The sequence below is a fragment of the Camelus bactrianus genome, chromosome 6 (genome assembly GCF_048773025.1).
Source record: "Camelus bactrianus isolate YW-2024 breed Bactrian camel chromosome 6, ASM4877302v1, whole genome shotgun sequence".
NCBI lineage: Eukaryota > Metazoa > Chordata > Mammalia > Artiodactyla > Camelidae > Camelus > Camelus bactrianus.
Window position 1 is genome coordinate 63,252,286 of NC_133544.1, and position 22,419 is coordinate 63,274,704.

General features: G+C 47.9%; 1 protein-coding gene across 5 annotated transcripts in view; it reads left to right on the top strand.

Moving 5' to 3' along the window:
- Window positions 1–22,419, top strand: part of SLC7A7 (solute carrier family 7 member 7) — a 31,990-nt gene that overhangs the window by 401 nt on the left and 9,170 nt on the right. Inside the window, exons 2-3 of one of the 5 annotated variants that reach the window (XM_045516492.2) lie at window positions 314–2,448; window positions 6,594–7,139. In XM_045516492.2, coding sequence (XP_045372448.2) covers window positions 2,271–2,448; window positions 6,594–7,139 — 724 coding nt within the window. In that variant the 5' untranslated portion in view covers window positions 314–2,270. Of the gene's footprint in view, window positions 1–313; window positions 2,449–3,792; window positions 3,952–5,370; window positions 5,529–5,669; window positions 5,804–6,593; window positions 7,140–22,419 lie in introns of those variants that run through there. The other 4 variants (XM_074365814.1, XM_074365812.1, XM_010954695.3 and 1 more) reach the window with 4 other exon arrangements.

The window sequence follows — 22,419 nt, forward strand, 5'->3', positions numbered from 1 at the left end:
CGAGCTCTTCAGTGGGGCTTTGGGGGCGGGCGGTGGCCGGGTCGGGGTTGAGAAGGCGCGATCTTCGGGCCACAGACCCGGAACCGGGGGCCAAGAGAAAGAGGGAAATAAGGGGAACGGCCGGGACGACGTAAGGGGGCCGGGCCCCGGAGAGCGAGGCTGCGGGGGTGGTGGTGGAGAAAGGGGCAAAGGTGAGCGCGGCGCGCCGGCTGGGCCGGGGCGGAGGGAGGATGGGGAGGGGCGAGGATCGCAGCGGACGGGGGTTCGGCAAAGAACGCCCACTCTGAAGGGTTTGCGGTTCACTTTCTTCTAGCGCACCTGCACTTGTGTGAACTTGAGCGCTCGCCTGCCCTGCCTTTTCGCCCCTTGGCGGACGTCGTACCTTGCTCTCGCCGCAGGACCCAGACCGTCACCTGAGCCTGGGTGTGGGACGGAGCAGCCGAGAGCTTCCCGATCCCGGGAAGGCGCGTTAGATGAAGGACTTTCTGTTTTTATTTTCCCATTAATGAAGCGGAAAGTCCGTCTCAAACCATTCTAGGCCTCCCAGTAAAACTGTGAAAACTATACTCTCCTTCCCTTCCACCCATTACTATCAAAAGGAATAAATATCCCCAAATATTCGTTGCTTAGGAGCCAGAGCGGAAGCAGCATAGGTGGGCCTGAAGGGCAAGTTCAGGACATTCCCGGAGCCCAAATGGGAAATCAGTCTGGGAGGAAGGGCATTGTTCATTCATTTATTCTTCCAGCAAGCATTTTTTTTTGATTGTCTACACTTGCCCTGTACTGGGGATATAGGTGAATAAAATTCTGGTGGTGCTTGCATTTTAGTGAGGGAGGTGACAACAAACAGACAAACTCCAGATGCATAGGGTGAACGGATGGCAGAGGGAAGAAGTTTCTCCTTCAGAGACTCCTTAGGGAAGTTCTCTGATAGAATGGTGTTTAAGCACCGACCTGAATGGAATGAGTGAGGGAATGAACAACTTTATGGGGAAGAATGTTCAAGGCAGAGGGAACAGCAGTCGCAAAAGCCCTGAGAGGCAGGGAGCATCCTTGTGTGGTGTGGCAACAGCAAGGAGGCCAGTGTGGTTGGAGGAGGGGAAGAGGGAGCAGGGGCCAGTGCCAACAGGGGCAGCTTTAGGGCTGTCTTCCTAGGACTTCCCTCATTTACAACTTGGATCTGAGCCCAGAGTGGGTTTAAGGGGCGGGCCAGCTGAGCAGAAGCCTGGGTCTAAAAGGGCACTGAATTACCCTTGGAGTAATTCAGACATTTGGTGCCAATGAACTCTGATTTCTGTCTGTGTCTCTTGGTGAATTGTAAATTGGCTCCCCTCCACTGGCAGAATCCTTGACGATTATTTACCTAGACTATCTGTCTAGAATGATTCTGCAACATGTAGGTGCAGGTACAAATGGCAGGCTTGGCCCTGAGACCAGCCAGCAGATAGTTGCCTAAAGGCAGAGGTCACAGCTGGAATCCTGAAAATGCACCACGTGCTGTAAAGTGCCACTCCCTGAGATTCACGCTCTCGTCTACATTGAAAATGATTTGATATGCCTACCAAGAAATTGTCTGCTTCCGAAAATTGCATGTAATGAGCTCTAATTTTGAATGGAAGGAATGAGGCTTCCAGTTTTTCTTCCGAGAAAATCGGTATTCCCCCATCTCTGCTAAGTAAACATTCAACAGATATTTAAATAATTCTGGTTTGAGGGGGTGCCAACTCATTAGCTTGCTCTGGTCCCCTTAGCTGACTCTTACTTGGCAATCCACGCACACATCTCCTGAACCAGTTGGGGACCTGAGATGTAAGTGGGCTTGCTTAGTGTTCCGGTGTGTGCTTGGCTGTACCCCTATGACTGGCCTTTCTTGGCATGCTTTGCCTTACAGGGGTGCTAAAATGGCACAGAGGCTCTTGAGATGGGACCACAGAGTTCCAATGCCCCTAACCATGGATCCCTTGCCCTCCGCAGGGGGACAGAGACAGTATGTGAGTGGGATATGAGTAGGGAATGGAATGAGGGGGAGGAGAGTCATAAAGGGCATCGGGAGAGCACGGTAGGTCTAGGTCGCTGGGAGAACTTAAGAGCTCAGTAAATATAGGACAACCAGGAAGTTAAGGGGCTGAGGTAGGGGAGAGGAGGCGCCAAGGCTCAGAGTGGAGAAAGTGCCTGGAGGCAGCGGGCCTCGAGGTCCTCTGGATCTGAACAGGCAGTCCCGGCTCCAACCCGTCCTCTGGCCCCTCCCCCGCTGCCGGCCAGAGTCGCACATGTGTTTTCCTGTTTTGCATTTCGGTCCCTGTAGTCACCCTCTGCCTTTTCTGCTCCTCAGAGTCAACAGCTGCTGGAGCTCGAGCCTTACCCCAGGTTCCCTTTCCCAGCACCAGCTTCTCCTCCCCAGCGCTGGTACCTCCTCCTCCTCGCACCTGCCCCAAGGTCTCAGGACAGGTAAGAGGTGGGAGAGGAGGGACTATGGGCGAGAGGGGAAGTGTAGGAGGATGGAGTGAGTCCGGAGAATTGGCTGAACCCGAGACTCAAGGGCCTCCTGTTTTCCAGCCTCAGCCCTCCCCAGGCAGAGCCTTCTGCTTTGAGCCTTCAGCCCTATGTTAATGGAAGCCCTGGCCACAGAAGTAAACAATTTCTTTCTAGTACCCCCCCCACCTCCTCTTTATTTTTAAAAAAGGACTGTTGTAGCTACAGTGGAATATAGAAAAACAAATGGAGGGCTGGGGAGGGAGGAGCAGAGCTTCCAGCTTGGGGAGATGGGGGATCTAGTGGTAGCAGAGTGTGTCTGTTTTCTGTTTTTGTCATTAGAGGAGGCAGCACAGCCCAGGTAGAGCTAGGAAGGCAGGACATGGGGAAAAACTGTCCTCTCACACTTAGCTCCCTGAGCTTGGCTGAGGAACCAAGACCGTGAACCATATGCTGGTTCCTGGAGGAAGTGTGTTTTGGTGTTGCCATTCACAAGTGGGGCCAGGGCGAGGGGCGGCGCCACTTGCTGCTGTACTAGGTGCTGCGTGCTAGCGCCCCGCTAACTGTGTTCCCTGAGCCCCTGAATCTGAAGCTTCTCCTGTAGGATGGGTATGTTGTCCTGTAATCTCCCCTAGGTCCTCAGAGATGAATGCACCTCAGAGAGGGAGAAGATGGGGCTCTGTGCATCAGGAACGCTGTTATCACCTGGGGTTCCACACTCTACAAGATTCTCTTGTCCAGCCTAGGGTGGGAGAGCACTTCAGCAGAGGTCCTGCTGGTCCCAGGCTGCCTGAATGGTAGAGGCAATACCCTGAGGGCTGGGGTCTCGGGGAGGACTGTGAACCGCCAAGGACAGTGCCTTCCTGTGCACGGAACTGGCTCTAGGCAGTGACTAGGGAAGGAGGGGGCATCTTTTCTCTGAAGAACAGCCTCCTCTGTCCAGTTTAGTGGGCCTACTGAAGAGTAGGCTAGGCAGGGGATTCCAGTCATCTAGCACTTCCCGGTGGGACCGCTAGGGTGCGCTGTTTGCTGGAGTGTGGGTTTCACCCCCAGTGGGTTTCTGTCTCAAGATTCCACGAGGAGGATTTCACCTTTCAGATACCACGGGCCAGGAACTAAGCCTTGCCCACACCTCTCCCCACTTCCCCTCACAGTGTACCTTTCCTTTGTCCCTCCTCTCCTTTCCCGTACATCTCATTAAGACACATGCCCACCCTTGGTGCCAAGGAATTTGGTCTTAAAAGGTCTGGCGTGATGATGTGTTTCCTGTGTTTCCATGTTTTTGTTTGCTTTAGAAGTGGGCGCCCTAGCCATAGCAGCTCTGCCAAGAGGACTTGCAGTCGACTCTCATCCCTGCAAAGGGATGAGAAGGGGGAGGAGCAGCCAGGAAGGAGATTGACGGGCTTTGCTGGAGCCTTTAGCTTAGACTTCACGCTGAGGAAGAGGCTTTCTTTTAATCTAATCACATCCTCCCCCCAGGTAATTCATTAGGGAGTGGGCTGACGTGCTTTCTTGCCTAAGAGGAGGGCTAGAGACTGGGCAGGTCGGAGGAGGTGGGGGGGATGGAGAGAGAGCACGGGGCTTGGGCTTTGTTGGCTAGCCTGCCTGCCTCCCTTGCTGCTTTGGCATCCTGGCAGGTGACTTAGTGTCTGCCTTGAGGGGCTCCTGGGGGGATCACATGAGATAAGGCATGTAGGTGCTGGGCAGTGTGTCTGACCCAGGTAAGTGCTCAATAAATGACAGCTATTATTAATAAAGGAACTTTTAAGGGGGAGCTGGGAGAAAAGGAGAGTCTCCTCTGGATGGATTTCAGATGTAGTTGTGAGGGTGGTTTGGGAGAAGCATGATCTCTGGGAAGGCTAATAAATTACACCAGGATCATTTCCTTGGGTTTAAAAAAAAAAGTATTTAAGGGACTAGAATGGGAGGTTATCAGGCAGAGATAAGGCCCCCTGGGGCTTTTTAGATCTTCATTCTCTGGTAGCTGAATAACCAAAGAGGGTTTGAAAGGGCCTGAGAAGGGACAGTTGGATTTCAGAATGAGTAAGATTTCTATTGGTAAAAGAGACCCAGAATACCAGATTTTAGTAGACTCTAAAAACAGCATGATTTCCCCAAAATGCTTAACTTCCTCTGTCTGGGCCTGTCCAGTATAGCTCAGTGAAATCCTATTTCATCATATTTATAGGAAATTAGAATAAACTTGGGGGATAAACTTTGGGGAAGGTGTTTATAGGAGTTTATGCTGACCCCAAAGATCCTGATATATTTTCTGAAGGATGAAAAGGCATATGAGTGGGGCGAGGTTACGCCCAGAGGTTTGCGTCTCATTTCTTGATCTTGTTTCCTTGGGAGTAGCCTGAGGCTCAGCCTTGGGGTAATGGCGCAAGTTTCAGGCGTTCACCCCTCGCTCCATGGGGGGGAAGTGTGCAGGGTTCTCTTAGGATGCCGATCACGATCACGAGTTGTAGGACTGTACTTAACTTCCTCTAATGTTTGTGTGTGAACAAGCCTTTGTGTCTCAATGTGCAACCTTCCTGCCTTACTTGTTTGGGGTGAGAGAGAAGTGGGGCTAAGGTGGGACCTGGAGGACAGAGAGAGAGGACTGTAGTCTTTCTCAGCCGCAGCCCTGTCCTCAGCTAATTTGCTCCAGGACAGCTTCCCCAAGGGCTACAGAAACTGCACCCAGCTGACCGTCAGTCCCTTCCCTGGGGCCCGGTCCTGTAGCTGAGCTGACAAAGGAGATTCCTGAGAGAGCGCCTTCTTATCATGGAAAGTGCTGAGCCAAGAGCTCCTAGCCTTCCCCTTGCAGATGTGAAGGGCGAGTGAACCTTGGACCCAGACAATTGCCTAACACCCCTCACCCCCTCCCTCCCTCCCTCCCTCCGCCCTTCTTGACTTCTTGGTTAGACTTAAATCCATAAGCATTTGCCTGGTCTTTCCTTTTACTGCTGGCTGAAAAGCCGCTGGAGCGGTCAGACCACAGTTCCTGGAGGCTGCCCCCCGTCTCTGTGTGGCCGCTGCAGTGGGGACCTGCTTCCACCAGGGGCCAGGGAGTGAGTGTGCCTCCCACCCTCTCCTTCAGCCCCGCTCATCTTGCCTGCTTTCCCTGGGCTGCCCTGCCCTTCAGTGTTTGATCGCTTCCTTTCTGAGTGCTCTAGCCCTAGCACCTCCAGGCCTGGCCCGCCTTCCTCCCCGCTGTCTCCTGCTCTGCCATGCCCAGCATCAGCCACCCCGCCTCAGCAGCTTCCTTGCCTCGGCTTTGGTGCTGTCTCTCCAGCAGCAACTCTGGGGTCCGGAGTGGTCATCAGCTGCCTCCAGTCATCTCTAGGTTGGGCTGTACATTTGGATCACCAAATGTTCTCTCATTCATACTTTTTTGGGGAGATGCAACTCTGCAGAGATTTGATGGCCGGAGGCCTACAATACTAGGGGCTGGGAAAGGTATCTGGGAAAGGAAAAGCAGGGAAAGAGAAGGGCCTGTCTTCTTTCCGGGTGAGGCCTGGCTGCTTGGGCTTTGCTGGGGCTGAAGTGTTCAGCCAAGGGTTGTTAAGGGATGCTCCCTGGGCTGGGGAGGGATGGTTGTGAGTTGCCAGCAAGAGATCTCTGAAGCCTTTAGGTTTGCCAGAGTGAGGGTCCTCTGGGGAAAAAAGAGTTGTGAGGAGAACCCGCTGCTTGCAAGGTTGGTTCCCAAGGTTGCATCTCATCAATGGAGACTGCAATTGGAGGGAAAACAGACTCTGCTGGGGGAAGGCTGAAACACACAGGCTCACATCATTATGGTTACACCTGGGAACTGCCCAACTGCCCTCCTTTCTGTCTCGTGTCACAGCAGACTCAGACAGAACCAGGGTTTAGCTTTCTGTTTTGTAAACCAGGTGGGCAGCAACCAGCCTGAAGATGAGGAACAGGTGCTTTCTGGGGAACAAGTGACTTCCCTTAAAAATTCAAGCCACGGTGGTTTTGATGGGCCAGATAGAGAAGAGGTTCATGGTGGGTGGGAGATGAGAGAGGTCTCTGAAATGGTTGGTGGGTGGGAGTGGATCGCCCATCCTCGCCCCTATTGGGGAGAGTTCTCTGTAATTGCCCACCAGCTGTTTGTCTTCATCTTTCTTCCTCAGAGGGCAATGCCAGGAAGCTGGTGAAGGCTTTCTTCTCCTCCTCTGCCATGGTCAACGGCGCTAAGTATGAAGTTGCCTCCCAGCAAAGGAGGGAGGCCTCGCCTTTGGGGGATGAGGCCAGCCCCAGGCCTGAGCAGGTAAAGCTGAAGAAGGAGATCTCGCTGCTGAATGGCGTGTGCCTGATTGTGGGGAACATGATAGGCTCGGGCATCTTTGTCTCCCCCAAAGGTGTGCTCATATACAGCGCGTCCTTCGGCCTCTCCCTGGTCATCTGGGCTGTCGGGGGCCTCTTCTCCGTCTTCGGGGCTCTCTGTTATGCGGAACTGGGCACCACAATTAAGAAATCTGGGGCGAGCTACGCCTACATCCTCGAGGCCTTCGGGGGACTCCTTGCCTTCATCCGGCTCTGGACCTCCCTTCTCATCATCGAGCCCACCAGCCAGGCCGTCATTGCCATCACCTTTGCCAACTACATGGTGCAGCCCTTCTTCCCGAGCTGCTTCGCCCCCTACGCTGCCGGCCGCCTGCTGGCGGCTGCCTGTATCTGTAAGTGAGGCTGGGGCAGGAGGGGTAGGGTGGCGCTCGGGTGTGAGTCCGGAATATGAGTCCAGTCAGCCAGTAAGAAAGAGACGGAAAGGAATGCCTCTGACAAACTTTGTTGTTGTTGTACATTAATGTATGCTATGTGTGAAAATTCGAATGGCGTCAAAGTGTTAAAATTCTTTCCCCCAAGTTTCCCGTGGTAAATATCATTAGCAGTCTCCACCCTTCCTGACTCTTTCTTCTTCCTTCAAGAGATGTAGTTTTTGTTCTGTGTTTTACAAAAATGGGACCCTAATACACATGTAATTCTATAGTTTGCATTTTCCCCAGAATTGATCACTGATGTTCTTTTCTAGTTATAGATCTACTTAAAAAACAAAAAGGCTTTATGTTATTCTGTGTTAATTTTAAGGATGTATTATTTATTTAACTAATCAGTCCTCTGTTAGTGGTCATTTAGTCTGGTTCCAGTTTTTCAGTCTTACAGTAACGCTCCTGTTTTCAGTCTTGCAAATAACACTCAGCGAATATCCTATTGTATTTGCATGGGTTTTTCGGTGGGCTGGATTCTTCAAACTGTGAATTCAATCTACTTTGGCCTTTTCTCCATCTCATAAAGAAAATATGATTTAAACCTGTACATTCAGCAAAGCCACCTGGAAGGTACCGAGAGGCTGATCCTCTACGGCCCCGTCCCTCAGCTGCCTCTGTTCTGGAAAAGTGCCCTCCCAGCTTGGGAACCCTTGGGACCTTGAAGACCCCTCCCACCTCCAGCTGCAGAAAAGCTCAGAGATCCTGTCAGTTTCAGGGGCAGCGGCAGCAGGCCTTTTGTACCAGGCATTTTGTACCAGGTACAATGGCCTGCTGGATCAACCCTCTCAGTCAGTTTCATGTGTGCTTTCCTTTCAGTTTCTCCACTGCCCCATTTTACTCTCAGCTTCCTCTCCAGACCCCCAGTTTTGACTGTTGTGCAGAGAGCCGGCTGTCCTCTGTGGGGTCCTCCTGTGCCTTGTGTGCCCTGGTGTGGGTTCAGACTCTTCTCTGTGTGAGGCTGTTGGCCTTGTGGCAACGGTCAGGGAGGCACTGCCCTGTGTTGAAAGAAGAGGATTTTCTCTTGAGTTCTTTTTTTTTTTTTTTTTTCTTTCAGTGATGGCACCGGGGATTGAAACCATGACCTCGTGCATGTTAAGCATGCACTCTACCTCTGAGCTCCCCTCCTTGAGGTCTTAAATACAATCTGTAATTTCTCTGGCATCATTTCTAGACGATCTGGTAGGCTGGATTACTGATGAAACTGATTTTAGGATCTCTTGGTCTTATGGTCCCTTCAAATGTGGGTATAGAGTTACATATCTCGTGTAGAGTAAGAAGTATTCCATCTGAGTAAAATTTCCAAGATGGCTGCATCCCTTTAAGCACCAGAATTCTATTTTAACCATCTTTGTTGAAATCTCTTTAAAACCAGTGATATATCAGCTTGCCCTCATAACTTGACATTTTTTTTTTTGTTGTTGACTCAGGGTCACCATGGCACATGTCAAATCTTGTATGACTGAGGCCCTTCCAGGCCACTGGGATGGGGATGAGTGTTTGATTCCTCAGTGGCCTCGGAGTGCTGGCCTGACTTCAGTTCCTCAAGAAAGGTTACATTCTTTCTTCATTTTGATCTGTGTCATCTCTGACAGCTTTGTGCCTGCCTTTGTCAGTCTTTTTAGTTTGCTGCATTTAATTTGGGAACAGAGGCACATTCATCTCTTGTACACCCAAGTGCACATACACACACTTGTGCACCGTCCTAAGAATGCAAGCAAAGTGGCCACAGTTATGGTTAGTCTGCAGAGCTCCCTGGTTAATAAAAGATAGTTTTGTGCCTGGATTTGTGGCATGCATTTGAGACAACCCTGGTAGAGTAAAAAGTGTACTAGACTTGTGTCTGAGGCTGGGTCGACAGCTGGGTACCATAGGTAAGCTGTAGTGACTCTACTTCTAGACTACTGTGAGGATGAGATGAGATTCAGTGAAAACCATAAATCATGACTCAAGTGTAATGTATCGGTGATTATTATGTTTACAATTGCTCTCTCTTGGTTGCTTATAGGACTTTGTCTATCTCTAATAATCTTCAGAGGGACATTAGAGATGGGAAGAAGGATCAGAAGGGCAACCAAGATTGTAAATAAGAATTTAGGGACATACGATTCATGAGTTTTTTCCTTCAGCTCTTGTGTAATGAGCATCCAGGCCGAGTTCTGTGTACTTATAAACTAAGACCTATGAGGACATTCTGTCCAGGTGGTACCTACGCAGTAATATTGCATTTATCTAACCGGAACCATTCAGGAGAAAACCAAGAAGTAGGGAGAGGAAGAGCCTTACAAGCAGCCAAGAAAGAGACATTCCAGGGGCAAGCGAGACGACTTTCTTCTTGGGGAGAGGAGCACTTAGGCAGATGCCACAGAGACCGTGATGTCTGGACTGAATTTTGAATAGAGACATAGCTGTCTCCTCAGACACTTCTCACAGAGGGAACTACATGTGAAAAGGTGCGGGCTGCAAAACCCGTCAAAGAATTCCAGGTGGTTGGTATGGCCAGAATGTGGGTAGGATAGGGGTGAGATAGTAGAGACTGGAAACGTAGCCCAGGGCCACCTCCAGGAGTGGTTCTGTGGTGCCTAAACAGGTTAGACTTTATCTTGAAAGCAGGCAGAAGATATTGACTTAAAAAAAATTCTTATTTTTTATTGATGTCTAGTCAATTTACAATGTTAGTTTCAGGTGTCTAGCGAAGTGATTCAGTTATAAATATACATGCGTATATATGGGTGTTTTGGGGGGGTTCTTTTTCATTATAAGAAGCTATTGACTTGAAGTGGAGATGTGGAATCAGATTTGTTTTGAAGAACTCCAGCCTTGTAGATAATGTTTTTGGAAAGAGTTATAGATAGAAGATAGGGAGACCAGGTCAGGGAGTTGAAACCTGAAGGGTGGTGATGGCCTGCATTGCAGGCAGTGCCTTTGGAAGGGAGATGAAGGGATGGATAAACATATAGTTATAACAAAGGTGGAATTTTGAGGATGTGGATGTGGAGGGCATAGGAGCTGTCAGAGGTGATGCTAAGGATTCAAGGTTGGGGGTGATGGGGTCGCTGTCTGAATAGGGAAAGTGGGCTGAGTGATGATGTAGAGGGGGCATCTGTGGCTTCTGCTGGGCTGCTCACATGCCGTTTCTAGGGTCATCATGACCCAGAGTTGGTCATCGTCCCATCCAACTGAGTCACACTCACACCAGAGAGAGGCTGATGGGTACATGAAGATGTCAGTCTATTAATGTACAATGTGAGCATGTGTGTATAATTTCTAATGACCAGAAGGCATGTGTTCGCTATCAAGGCACCCCTTCCTAGTATCCTAGTCACTGGGAAACCCATCTAGTAGTCAGGGAATTGCTTGCAGATCATGGAACCAGAACAAAGGAAGAAAGTTTTGACTATTTGAGAAAAAAATTATTGAAAGTGGTGGATTCTGTAAAATATGGAGCTGAAAGGTAGAGCCCTTCCCTGCAGGGAACTCACGGTGTGGTGGAAGAGATGGGCAAAAATAGTCAAGTAAACATTGCATGTGGTCCCTGCTGGGAGAGGGTGGAGGGGCTTATTCAGGAGATGATGTCTGCACTCAGCACTGAAGGATGAAAAGGAGTCAGGGGTGGGGGAAGCTTACCTCGCCATCTGACACTCTGACTCATCTCAGACCTCCCGCCCTCACTCTCTCTGCTCCAGCTCCTGGCCTTCTTGTTTTTCTTCCAATTTGCCTGGCATGTTCCTGCTTCAGGGGTTTTGAACTTATTGTTCCTTCTGCCAGGAAGGCTCTTTCCCCAGATGCCCTCAGAGTTTTTTCCCTCATTCCATTCATGTCTTTGCACAAATACTGCCTTGCCAGAGACCTATTCTACCCAAACCAGTCACTCTCAGTCTCCCATACTGTTTTGTTTTTCTCTATAAAATCCTCACCATCTGACATTAAATATATTTTTTAAAATAATTAAAACAAATTTTTTAAATGGTGGTACTGGAGATTGAACCCAGAATCTTGTGCATGTTAAGTATGCGCTCTCCCACTGAGCTATACTCTCCCCCCGGCATTAAATATTTACTTGATTATGTTTATCTTTCCCTCTAGAGTATAAACATCACATGAGTAAGGACTTTGTTTTGCTCACTGCTGAGTCTCTGGCACCTAGAACAGTGGCTGGCGTCTGCTAGGTACTCAGTAAATATCTGTAGAAGAAGGGGCAAGGACACTCTAGGCACAGGGGAAGGCAGTGTAAAGGCATAAAGGTGAGAAAAAAGTGTGACGGTGTGCGGTGTGCATGGGGGATTGTGGGGTGTGAGGGGTCACGGGGTTAGAACTAAAGGCAAACCTTCCTAGAGGGTTTAGAGTTTATCCTAAAGTATTTAAGGAACCCTTGCAGGATTTGATGCAGGGGAGCTGCGTGGCTGGGGTGGGACATAGGAGCCAGGCTGGAGGCAGAGACATGGGTTAGGAAGCTCCTGTGGCCGTCTAGGCAGAAAGTCATGGAAGCCTGAACTAGGGCAGTGGTAGGTGGGGGTGGACAGGATAGATGGGAGAGCCATTTAGAAGGTATAATCGGCCGACCAATAACTCTTACTGGGATGGCCCGTGTAAGAGAGGCGAGTGACGGGGAAAGCATCCACCAGCCTGTGAGCTCTGTGCCACAGGGGCTGAGCCTGTCTTATGGTCCACATTACACCCAGCGAGGGAACGAAGAGAGGCACTCGATAAATATTCCTTGAATGAAGAGGTAAGGTTTCTGATTTGGGCCACCAATAGGTGGTGGCATCATACAGGGAGGGGGAGGATAGAATCATGTTGAATTTGAAGTTTATTTGTAGGATGGTAGGTGGATGTGCCCTTTTGGAGCTCAGGAAAGAGATGGGGCTGAGACTGAGCATTCAGTGCTCATGAAGCACTTGCCAGTTTCCCAGCACTGGTCATTGTCTTTATGGAGCTCTCAGGGTGTGTGTGTGTACCTGTGTGTGTGTGTGTGTGTGCGCGGGAAGGGGTGGGAGAGACAACTCAACACAAAATTACAATGGATTATGATGAGCATTGTGATTTGTGAGGCGCAGGGAGCCGCAGGAGGAAACCTGAACTAGCCTAGGGGTTTAGAAACTCCCCATAAGGAAGTTTAAGCTGATACCTGAATGAAGAAGAAGAATTAACCAAGAGTGAAGAGGGAAGAGGAGCATCTCGGGCAGCAATAACAAACGGACAAAAACTTGGAGACAAGAAAGAAGGGACCCTTCTTTGAGACACTGAAGGGAGTTCAGGGTGGGCTACATACTGAGTTTCAGGTAGGAGATGTAGAGAGCTGGCCGGCACGGGTAGATGGAGGTCGTAGGCTAGGTTGTTCAGGGCTTTGTAAACTGTTCAGTTATTACTGCTGTGTCACAGATCACACAGAACTTGCTGGCTTCTAACAGTCATTTTATCCTTTCACGGTTTCTGTGGCTCAGGAATTTGGGAAGGGCTCAGTGGGGCAGTTCTGGCTCAGGGTCTTATGTGGTTAGTCGGATGGTGGCAGGAGCCGGAACGGGGGACACTGGAGAAGATGGGGACTAGCTGGGCATCTCTCTCTTCATGTTGTGCCAGGGCTGTTCCATGTGGTCTCTCCGCATGGACTATGTTGAGCTTCCTCATGGAATGGCAGCCTCAGAGCAATGGGACTGAGTCTCCCAGTGGGGAGGGTATGGCTCAGTGGTAGATCATGTGCCTAGCATGCACGGGGTCCTGGGTTCAATCCCCACTACCTCTATTTAAATAAACAAACAAACAAACAAACAAACCTAATTACTACCCCCCCCAAAAATTCCAAATAAAATAAAGGGATTGTTTCAGTCTCTTAAAAAATGAGTATCCTAGCAACCAAAGGGGAAGCTGCAATGCCTTTTATAGCCTCTGAAGTCATATGGTGTCTCTCCTGCCATGCTATATAGGTAGAAACGTTCACAAAAGACCATCCAGTTTCAAGAGAAGAGGCACAGACCCTATCTTTTGATGGGCAGGGTGTTAAAGTCACATTGTATGAAAAGCACGTGGGATGGGAGATATTGTCGAGACTTCTTTGGAAGATACAGTCTGTGGCACAAGCCATATTAAGGAGTTTGGTAGTCTTCTCTGAAGGCATTGAAAAAACTCTTCAGGTTTTTAAAGTAGGGGAGTGGTGTTTGTGATTTAGATTTTAGAATTTGTGATTTTTAGAAAGATTACTATGGCTTCAGTTTGCAGGACTGAAAGCAGGGAGACCAGTTAGGAAGCTGTTGCCATGATCCTGGTGAGAGATGATGGTGGCTTGGACCGGAGTCATGTTTTGGGGATGAGGAGACTGGTTAAGACGTGGACACTGATTAGATATGGATAGAGATTGTTAGTGATAAGATACTCAGACTGGGCGTCTGGCTTGGGTAACTGGGTGGATGGTAATGCCATTCATGTATAGAGGGAACACTGGAGGAGCAGCGGGTTTGCAGGAAATTGATGGGATTACTTTGTGCCTGGTGATGTCCAGTAGCTGGTTGGATATTCATATGTATCTGCAATCGTGACAGCTGGGCTGGTAACACACTTTTGGGAATCACTGGTATATAGGCAGTAGTTGAAATCACAGTAGCAGATCAGATGGTCTTAGTATAGGATGTAGCAAGGAAAGAGAAAATGGCTTAAGATAACATTCTGAAAAATACCAACATTGAGGGTTAGGTATTCTGCAAAAAAAAAAAAAAAATGGAGAAGCAGCATTTAGAGAGATATGAGGGAAATGGTGAGATGGCGAGTAGAAGAGAGCAATTTGAGGAGTCAGTGGCCAACAGTGTCCAGTCTGCTAAGAGATCAAACTCAGTAAGGACTGAGTGGAGTCAATTGGGTTTATCAACATGAAAGTCACTGGTGACTTTGCAGAGGGAAATTTCAGGACAGTGAGGGTGGAGTCAGATTGCAAAGAGAGATCTATCTGTTCATCTCACAAGATTTATTGAGTATGTACTCTCTGTCTAGTTCTGGGTTAAGCCCTGGGGATACAAGGGTGACTGTGAACCCAGTGTCTCCCCTCACATAGCTCACTGTTGATGGGAGAGACAGATCTGTAAACTGTTCAGAGGAAGGGCCGTGCACCCAAGGGAGGAGGGCTTACACTCAAAAGTAGCCTTTCTTGGAGGAGCTTGTAAGTAAGATAAAGAATGGAATGTCGCTGGAATTGGCAAGAAGGAGGTCAAAGGGATTGCTGGCGGTCTTTCCAGTGGCGTGATGGAGCAGACATCAGATTGCATCGTGGAGACCGAGGGCGGGGGAGGGAGTGTAGATGTGCTTCCCAGAAGGTGGACTCTGGAGGCAAGGAGGGCGGTAATCAGAGGAAGGGACCAAGGCTGAGGGAGTTTATGGGAAAGACTTAAGCCCATCGTAGGTTGGTTTGGGGTGTATTTCTGGAAAAGTTGGATGAGATGCCCTTACCCTACAATAAGGTCTCTCCATGGTCAGAATGCTTGGTGCCTGGAGTCTACATTTCTCTCCTTTGAACAGTGCAGGGAACACCCTCATCCCTTTGAGAAGCAGCGGTGCATGGTGGTTAAGAGCACGGAATCAGGCAGGTTACATTTATTAGCCTCAGTCTCCTCATCTGTAGAATGGGGCTTTACCTCATAGAGGCATGATCTATCTTTCTGCCATGCTTTGATCCTTTTCTGTTCAAACAGTGATGATTTTGGGAGAGCCAGTAAGGCTTTTGCTTCTGTCAGGGTGGCTTCCAGTCCCTTGATAGGCACAATCTTCCTCTAGACCTGCTGATGAACTACAGCTCTAGATAGGCTAGGTTTGCTGATAGACCTTGAAATCATTTACCAATTATTGCTTAAGTAAGTTTTTTGTACACCTGGGTGACTTCACTTACTGATCGTTTTGTTGTCAGGGTGATCACATGTTGCCCTCTCTGCCGGAAGTTCTGCCTCCCTGCCTCCAACCCCAGCAGTAGACATCATGCACTCAGTGCGGGTAACAGTGGTCCTGGTGCCCACCTGCACCCCCTTCACTGTCCCCAAGGAGGGCTGCCTCTCTCTATGAAAGCTGACTTTCATAGCACCTCTTCTTGTAATGGTTCATGTTCGCTTTTCTGGGAAGGCTGGGGACCGGGTCTTCATCACAGAGTCTGCACAGAGTCTGGAACACAGTGGGTACTCAGTACATGCTTGATGGATGGATGAATGGGTGAATGGGTGAATTCTGAGTTCTGAAGGAATCTTGCTGTCCTGTCCAGGATGCTGTAAATGGTTACTTTTCCCAACCAGAGGGGTGTGCAGATGGCCCCTCTGAAGGCTGATTATTCTGGCTTCTCAGAGTCCTTTAAGGACTGCTTCAGTCCAGTTCTCTGCAGCCAGAAGTCCCGTTACCCCATGGGGAGACAGTCCCACTCCCAGGCCCACATCCTTGCGTGTAAACACGGGGCACGTGGTGTGGTAGAACATGTGCCAGCTTTGGAGTTGCCCATTGGCTGAGTGGCCTCAGTTTTCTCAACTGGAAGATAAAGATAATGAACCTACTCTGTCCAATTAAATTAGATGATGTAGGTAAGAATGTCAGTGACCTAACGGAATGGTCAGGCAGAAACGGTGTCTACTGCTGCAAATTTCTTTCACAGTTACACGCATCTTATTAATTTCTAAAAACTTTACTTTCAGTATTCTGTCTTTGGATGATTAAAAGCAGTTTTAATTTTACAGTCGCTCAGAGATCAGAAGGGGGCGCTGAGAGGCGAAGGTGGCACTTTTGGTGTAATCAGGGCTCAGGGTCCAGAAGCCCAGCTCCACCCGACTGCCCTGTCTTGGGAGCCAACATGCTTTGGCCCGTTGTTAGCAGCTTTGGATGTTTCTGCTCCTGCCTTGTCTACACTCACCCACCATTGCCCTAGTCTAGATATTTGGTCTAGATTTTTGCCTTTTGTTAATGGGACGTTTTATCTCCTATGTGTTCAGTCCACCTGTGTACCAGTCGGCCAGCAGCACACGTGCGGGCGGCCCCGTGAACAGACTGCTCTTTAGGGATCAGGCAGTCTTGGTGTCCCTGGTGCTTGACCCTCATGACTTGCGTGTAGTGGGTGTTTTAGTGAATGACTGTTAGAGGAATGAATACCCGCAGTTCCAGATTCATCTTGGCCGAGAAGGGCAGTGCGTGCTCTTGGCTCTCAGGGAGGCGGTGGGCGCTCAGGGCCGCCGTGGGGCCTGGGCAGAGGGGAGGGCAGACCCCTCATCCCGCATCTGCTTGAGCTGCTCGTGGACTCCAGGGGACTTCGGCTCTCTGGGAGCTTTGGCCACTGTCCTCATGCTGCTTCTTCTGGTACCAGAATGACTGACATCATGTGCTTGGGGCTAATGAAGTGGAACAGCCAGGTGCTGGGCCCCCAACTGCCTTTTGCCCTTTGAACTTTCTACTTGGAAGTGAATAACCTCTCCTGGAGCGGTTTTCCCAAGAGCTATTTTAAGTTGTTCCACATTCACAGCAACAGATAGGCTGGGGTCAGAGCCTTGGGTTCTTTCTGGTATGGGGTCAATGTGAACTTTGCAGCAAACTCTTCACCACCAAGGAGGGAGGTGGAGCTCTGTGCTGGGCTGGTCCCCACGGCTCTTCAGGGGTTCACCCTTGATCTCTTCCTTTCTCTGTTCTCTTTCTCTCTGTCTCAGAAAAGGCTAAGGGGACAGGCTAGAGGAGGTTGGGGAAAGAGCTGGGGACAGTAGGTCCCAACCTTGGCTGAACTTTGGAATTACCTAGGATTTTTTTGTTTGTTTATTTTGTTTATTTTATTTTATTTTTAAATTAAATTTAATTTGGGGGGGGAGGTAATTAAGTTTATTTATTTTTGTTTATTTAGGTATTTTTTAATGGAGGCACTGGGGATTGATCCCAGGACCTCGTACATGCTAGTCACGGGCTCTACCACTGAGCTATACCCACCCTCCCTTATTTTTTATTTTTTTAATTGAAGTGTAGTTGATGTACAATGTTGTCTAGGGGGTTTAAAAAAATACTCATGGCTCCTTCCTCTTCCTCCCTGTTCCCCCAACCAAATAAATCTGAACTACTGGGTAAAAGAATGGGAATTGGCTTGGAGAACAAGAAGTGAGGAAGCAGAAAGTTACTGCTGAGCAAAACTGCTGGGAACCTTGGGAAGAGAGGTTCTCAGTGGTCACTGTGCTTTAGAGTTACCCAGGGGGCTTTAAAACCATGCAGATGCCTGGGCTCCACCCCAGAGTTTGACTTCATTGGCTAGGTGGGGCCTGAGCAGTGGACTTTGTTACAGCTTGTCAAGAGAAGCCACTGTCGAGCTGAATTAGAGGGTTTGGACTCGTTCTGATCGCAGTCATTCTGTACATGATCATTTTGTTTAGTGCCCACCTAAGGTAGCGCGCCCCAGGCAGGCAGATCACCAGCCTCCCCTGGGAGTTCCCGTCGTCTCAGATGTCTTGCATCAGAACTTGGGGTGGAGCCCCAAAGCTGTAGGTCCACACTCTTCTGGCCATCCTGATGCTCACTTGGGCTTGGGGTCCCTTTTCTGAGAACCTGAACTGGTCCTGGCTGAGCAAACCAGTAAGGATCCAGTTAACAAGGACTCACTGGCTTTGAGATGGGAGCCGATGGAGTGGTTTAATATGAGTGCCTCCCTGGACAAATTGCTTGCGCCCCGGCACAGAGCCACGGCGACTAAAGTGCTGACTGAGTTCCAGGAGGCAGAGTGGGAGGAATCGAATCCAGTGACCCAGGGTTTGTGCTTGATATGTCTTCTCGCCAGATGCCCTCACCCATGATGCCTGAGTAAGCGAAATGGTTCGGTAGCCCAAAAAAGGGAAAAGCATTTGAGGACATCTGCTATCTGAGACATAATAGCACCTAGGAAGGATGGAAGAACTAAAATATCAAGGAAGCTAAGAAGAAAGTGATTTTTGAGTGATTTTTCAACCAGCGTTCGACAACACAAAACAGAACAAGCAGTTGAGGAAAAGAGGAAAAACTTGAAATGTCTGGCTTTAGGCATCAGATCTGTGGGTTTTTTGGGGCGAGCTTAAATCCAATCCTTCTGAGGAAACAGCCTCAGTAGAGCATCCTGGAGATATCTGGGTCCTCGCAGGCCTGCGCGTACCAGGTACGGGCTGGGTTGCTCCCCAGCAGTGTGACGCTGACTATACGTAGTCCAGCCTAATGCAGAGACCTGTGGTTTTTCTTGAGCAACGTGTGACGAAGAGCTCCCTCACACCAGTCAAGCCCAGGGACTAGTATCCTTCTGACTGCTGGGGGCTGAATGACGCCACCAGTCTGAAGACACATGAGATGTGTCACTGGCGACTTTGAAGTTCCAGATAGCAAACAGAGTGGCAGGTGGAATCTTCACCTCTTTGTCATTCGAGGCTGTCTATGTGAGAGAGAAAAGAGAACACAGAACTGAGTACTGGACTGGCAATGCTAAGATAACAGAGGGATAGACTCTGGAGAGGGAGGGAGCAGAGTTCATAGAGATTGGGAGAGGTGCATTTAAAAAGGCTTTAAACTGGAATTTTAGAGAAAAAGAGAAAAATGCAAAGATGAAAGTATAAATCTGGGTATTTTGGACTATGAGATATTCTAGAGAAAGAAGAATAAAGGTGGAAAAGTTGCTCAGTGATGCATTTGGAGAAGATAGGATAGAAGACTCGGAATGATGCTTTTGGACTCAGAAACATTCAGTGAGGCTAATAAACACATTTGCTTTTTAATTTTATTGCAAGGAGGAAACAAGTTCATCTGCCATTGGAATATGACAGTGAAAGAGTGTAACTTGTTCGAAAGTGATGGATTTGCTCGAAGAGCTGAGATGGATGTGGTATATCAAAGAGAGATGGACTTATATGAGACTCTGCTGTAATAATGGATGCCTGCTCCCTCCCCCTGGGCAAGGTCACGTTTTGATTCTTTTGATTGCAGCAGGAAGGGAAGTTTGAGGACACCAAGACACAGAGACCTCAAAGAATTTTTCCTCCCCTTTTCTTTCCCAACAAATGTAATGAACAGTACTGCTCAGTACTGTTTCCAGCTCTCTGCCTGCAGGTGGGCTGCTTCTTGGTGTTAAACGGGAGAGGTCTTTTCCTTCCTAACTATTCATATGTGGCCCACCTCTTAGAGATGGCACCAAGGCCGTGGCCTCTGTTCATCCCATCTGCTTATCATGGCAGAATTACTACATGGTGCTGTCTGAGGGCTCTCGGATTCCACTCAGGGAATTTTCCTGAAGGTCTCCCAGAGTAAAGTGCATGGAAATAGATCCTCATCCTAAGGGAAGAAGCGTGGTGAAGAGAACAAGAGAATAAGAACCCCCCCCCCCAAAAAAAGTAGGAATGATATAATCGTTGGCATATACTGCACACAGTCAGATCAGAAGAAAAAGTATTCTGCTTTCCTCATAAAAATGATAAAATTTATATGAAAGGGAAATACGGTAGCAACGGAAACTTCAATTCCCCGAGCATCTTCTGCTAAAATCAGTTGCATTCTGTTAGAAGCAAGACCTCTCTGCGTTTTAAAAAATGGTTTATTATGGAAAATTTCAAACGCATACAAAAGTAGAGTGAATTGTACAATGAACTCTCAGGGTTCAAGCACCAGCATGAATGATTATCAACGTTGTTTTGTCTATGCTGTAACCACCCCTTCCTCAGCCCACTGCATTATTTAAATCAAATCCAAGATGTCTTACCACTTAATCCATAAAGGCTTCAATATGAACTCTAAAGGATAAGGATTTGTTATATTAATAATTATCATCATCATTATTATTTTACATAACCAGGGAAATGTGGAATCTTTGTGAGGAAGTCACTGTGACTTCTCAGAGTTTGTACCTCCCAGAAAAAAAAAAAAAATGCTGGGTTTCCTCCAAAATGTACTCTAAATTTTAGGCGAGAGGATTGCAGAAAAGTTCAGGGCAAAGAATTATAATCTTACAGCCAGGGATTTAAAGACAAAAAAACTTAGGAGCTTCTTCAAAATGAAATTCTGATAAAAATAGTTGAAACTTACCTTATTTAGGAAGAACAGGAGGAGAATCATCTGAAGGAAAAACAATGTAATTGAACATATTGCTTTTTTTTTTTTAACTTTTTTTTGGTTGGTTGTTTTTTCGGGGTGAGGGTAATTAGGTTTATGTATGTATTTAGTTATTTGTAATGGAGGTACTGGGGACTGAACCCAGGACTCTGTGCATGCTGAGCACAGGCTCTACCACTGAGCTACGCCCTCCCCTGCACACTGCTTTTTGATGAGCTTAGATTTTTAGAAACAGCGTATACAGGAGATGATGAGAGGTAATATAACCATGACTAAATAAATATAGGAGGGGCCCGGAACTGCAAGGAAAGTGTCCTGAAGGTTAATGCCCAGCATGAACTAAGACCTGAAGAGCTGACTAAGGCCAACAGAAGGCTCTGAGAGCAACGTTCAGGGTGAAAACGGCGGGGACAAGTCTGGATGCTCTGGGGTCAGTTAGTTCAATGATAATAGATGGTGGAGAGAAAGGAGAGGCGACAGACTTTTCTTCTCACTTTAACTGCAGAAGGATTGTTAACCTAAGGAAGGGCTCCCTGGGGAGGTATATAGCTCAGTGGTAGAGCACATGCTTAGCATGCATGAGGTCCTGGGTTCGATCCCCAGTACCACCATTAAAAAAAAAAAGGGGGTTCAGTAAAATCCCAACAGGCCAATAGATCTAGGCCAACAAGAAAACAAGACCAAGTAAGTTGAGGAGATTGCTTTCAATGTTTTTAACCATCTACTTGCAGACAAATGGAAAGGATTTATAATTAGCTGAGATGACAGAATGACCACTAGACATCTCTAGGATCTTGGAGAACAGGGAGGGTGTAAAAAAGGAAGCTGTTGAGTGATGTATTGGTTTCCTGTTGCTGCTATAGTAAATTACCACCAATTTAGTGTCTTAAAAGAACACAAGTTTATTTTACAGTTCTGGAGGTCGGAAGGCTGAAATGGGTCTCACTGGACTAACATCAAAGTGTCAGCAGTGCCATGTTCCTTTCTGGAGGCTCTAGGGGAGAATCCATTCTCTTGCCTTTTGTAGCTCCTAGAGGGCTGCCCACATTCCTTGGCTCCTGGCCCCCTTCCATCTGCAAAGCCAGCAGTAGCTAGTCAGTTACTAGTCAGGTCTTCCTCACATCAGATCCCTCTGACACTGACTCTTCTGCTTCTTGGGGCCACTGTTGTGCCCAGCACAGGTGATAACCTAGCTTTCCAAGAAAGAGGTAGATTCTGAGCATTCTGCATTGATAATCTGAGGTTGATTCTTGCCCAAATTCTAGGCTCAACTGTTAAACCTGGTTAGCAAAGTATGAAGAGAAAGAGGGTCTCTACTAACCTGTGTGGATTCGCTAAAAGCAAGCTAACCTCATGTTTCTGTTCAATTTTAACTTTTATTCAAGTTTAATATACAAAAAGAACAGTACACATAAGCTTGATGAATTGCCACAAATTGAACTCATGTGTAACCAGCATCCACATCAAGAAAGCAGCCCCGTGAACCTCTCCTGGGTTCCTCCCAGTCACTTCCCCATGCCCCCAACACACACACTGAGGGAAATCACTGCTCTGACGTCTAGTAACATAGATTAATTTAGCCTGTTTTTATGTAAATGGGCATAAAGGGACTGTACTCTCTTGTGTTTGGCTTATTCACTTAATATGTTTGTGACATTCATCCGTATTTTTGTCTGTAGTTGTGGATGGTCCATTCTCACTGTTGCTCAGTATTCCATTGTGTTTACATAGCCATTCTACCACTGATGGGCATTTGGGTTGTTTCAAATTTTTGACTATTGTAATGCTATAGTTATGAACATTCTAGCATAAATATGTACTCATTTCATTTGAAGCATTTGGTAGCATCATTCAATTACTAGAGCATTACATGTGCATCCAGATTTCAGAGAGGTTCTTGACAAACTCTCATGATATTCTTTTTCACGATGTAGAAAAAGGTGGACTAGATTAAAAAAAATAGTTGGATTCTTGGTTGATATTGTGGAATAATGACAGCAGAGAGGCAGGGCTCTGCCTATCCTAGTCAATGTTTTTATCAGTGACTTCAGTGAGAACCCAGAAGGTATGCTATCAGATTTGCAGATTTCATAAAATTGAAGGCATTCGAATTAACTGATAAAGTTAAGGAGGAAAAAAAATCCATTTC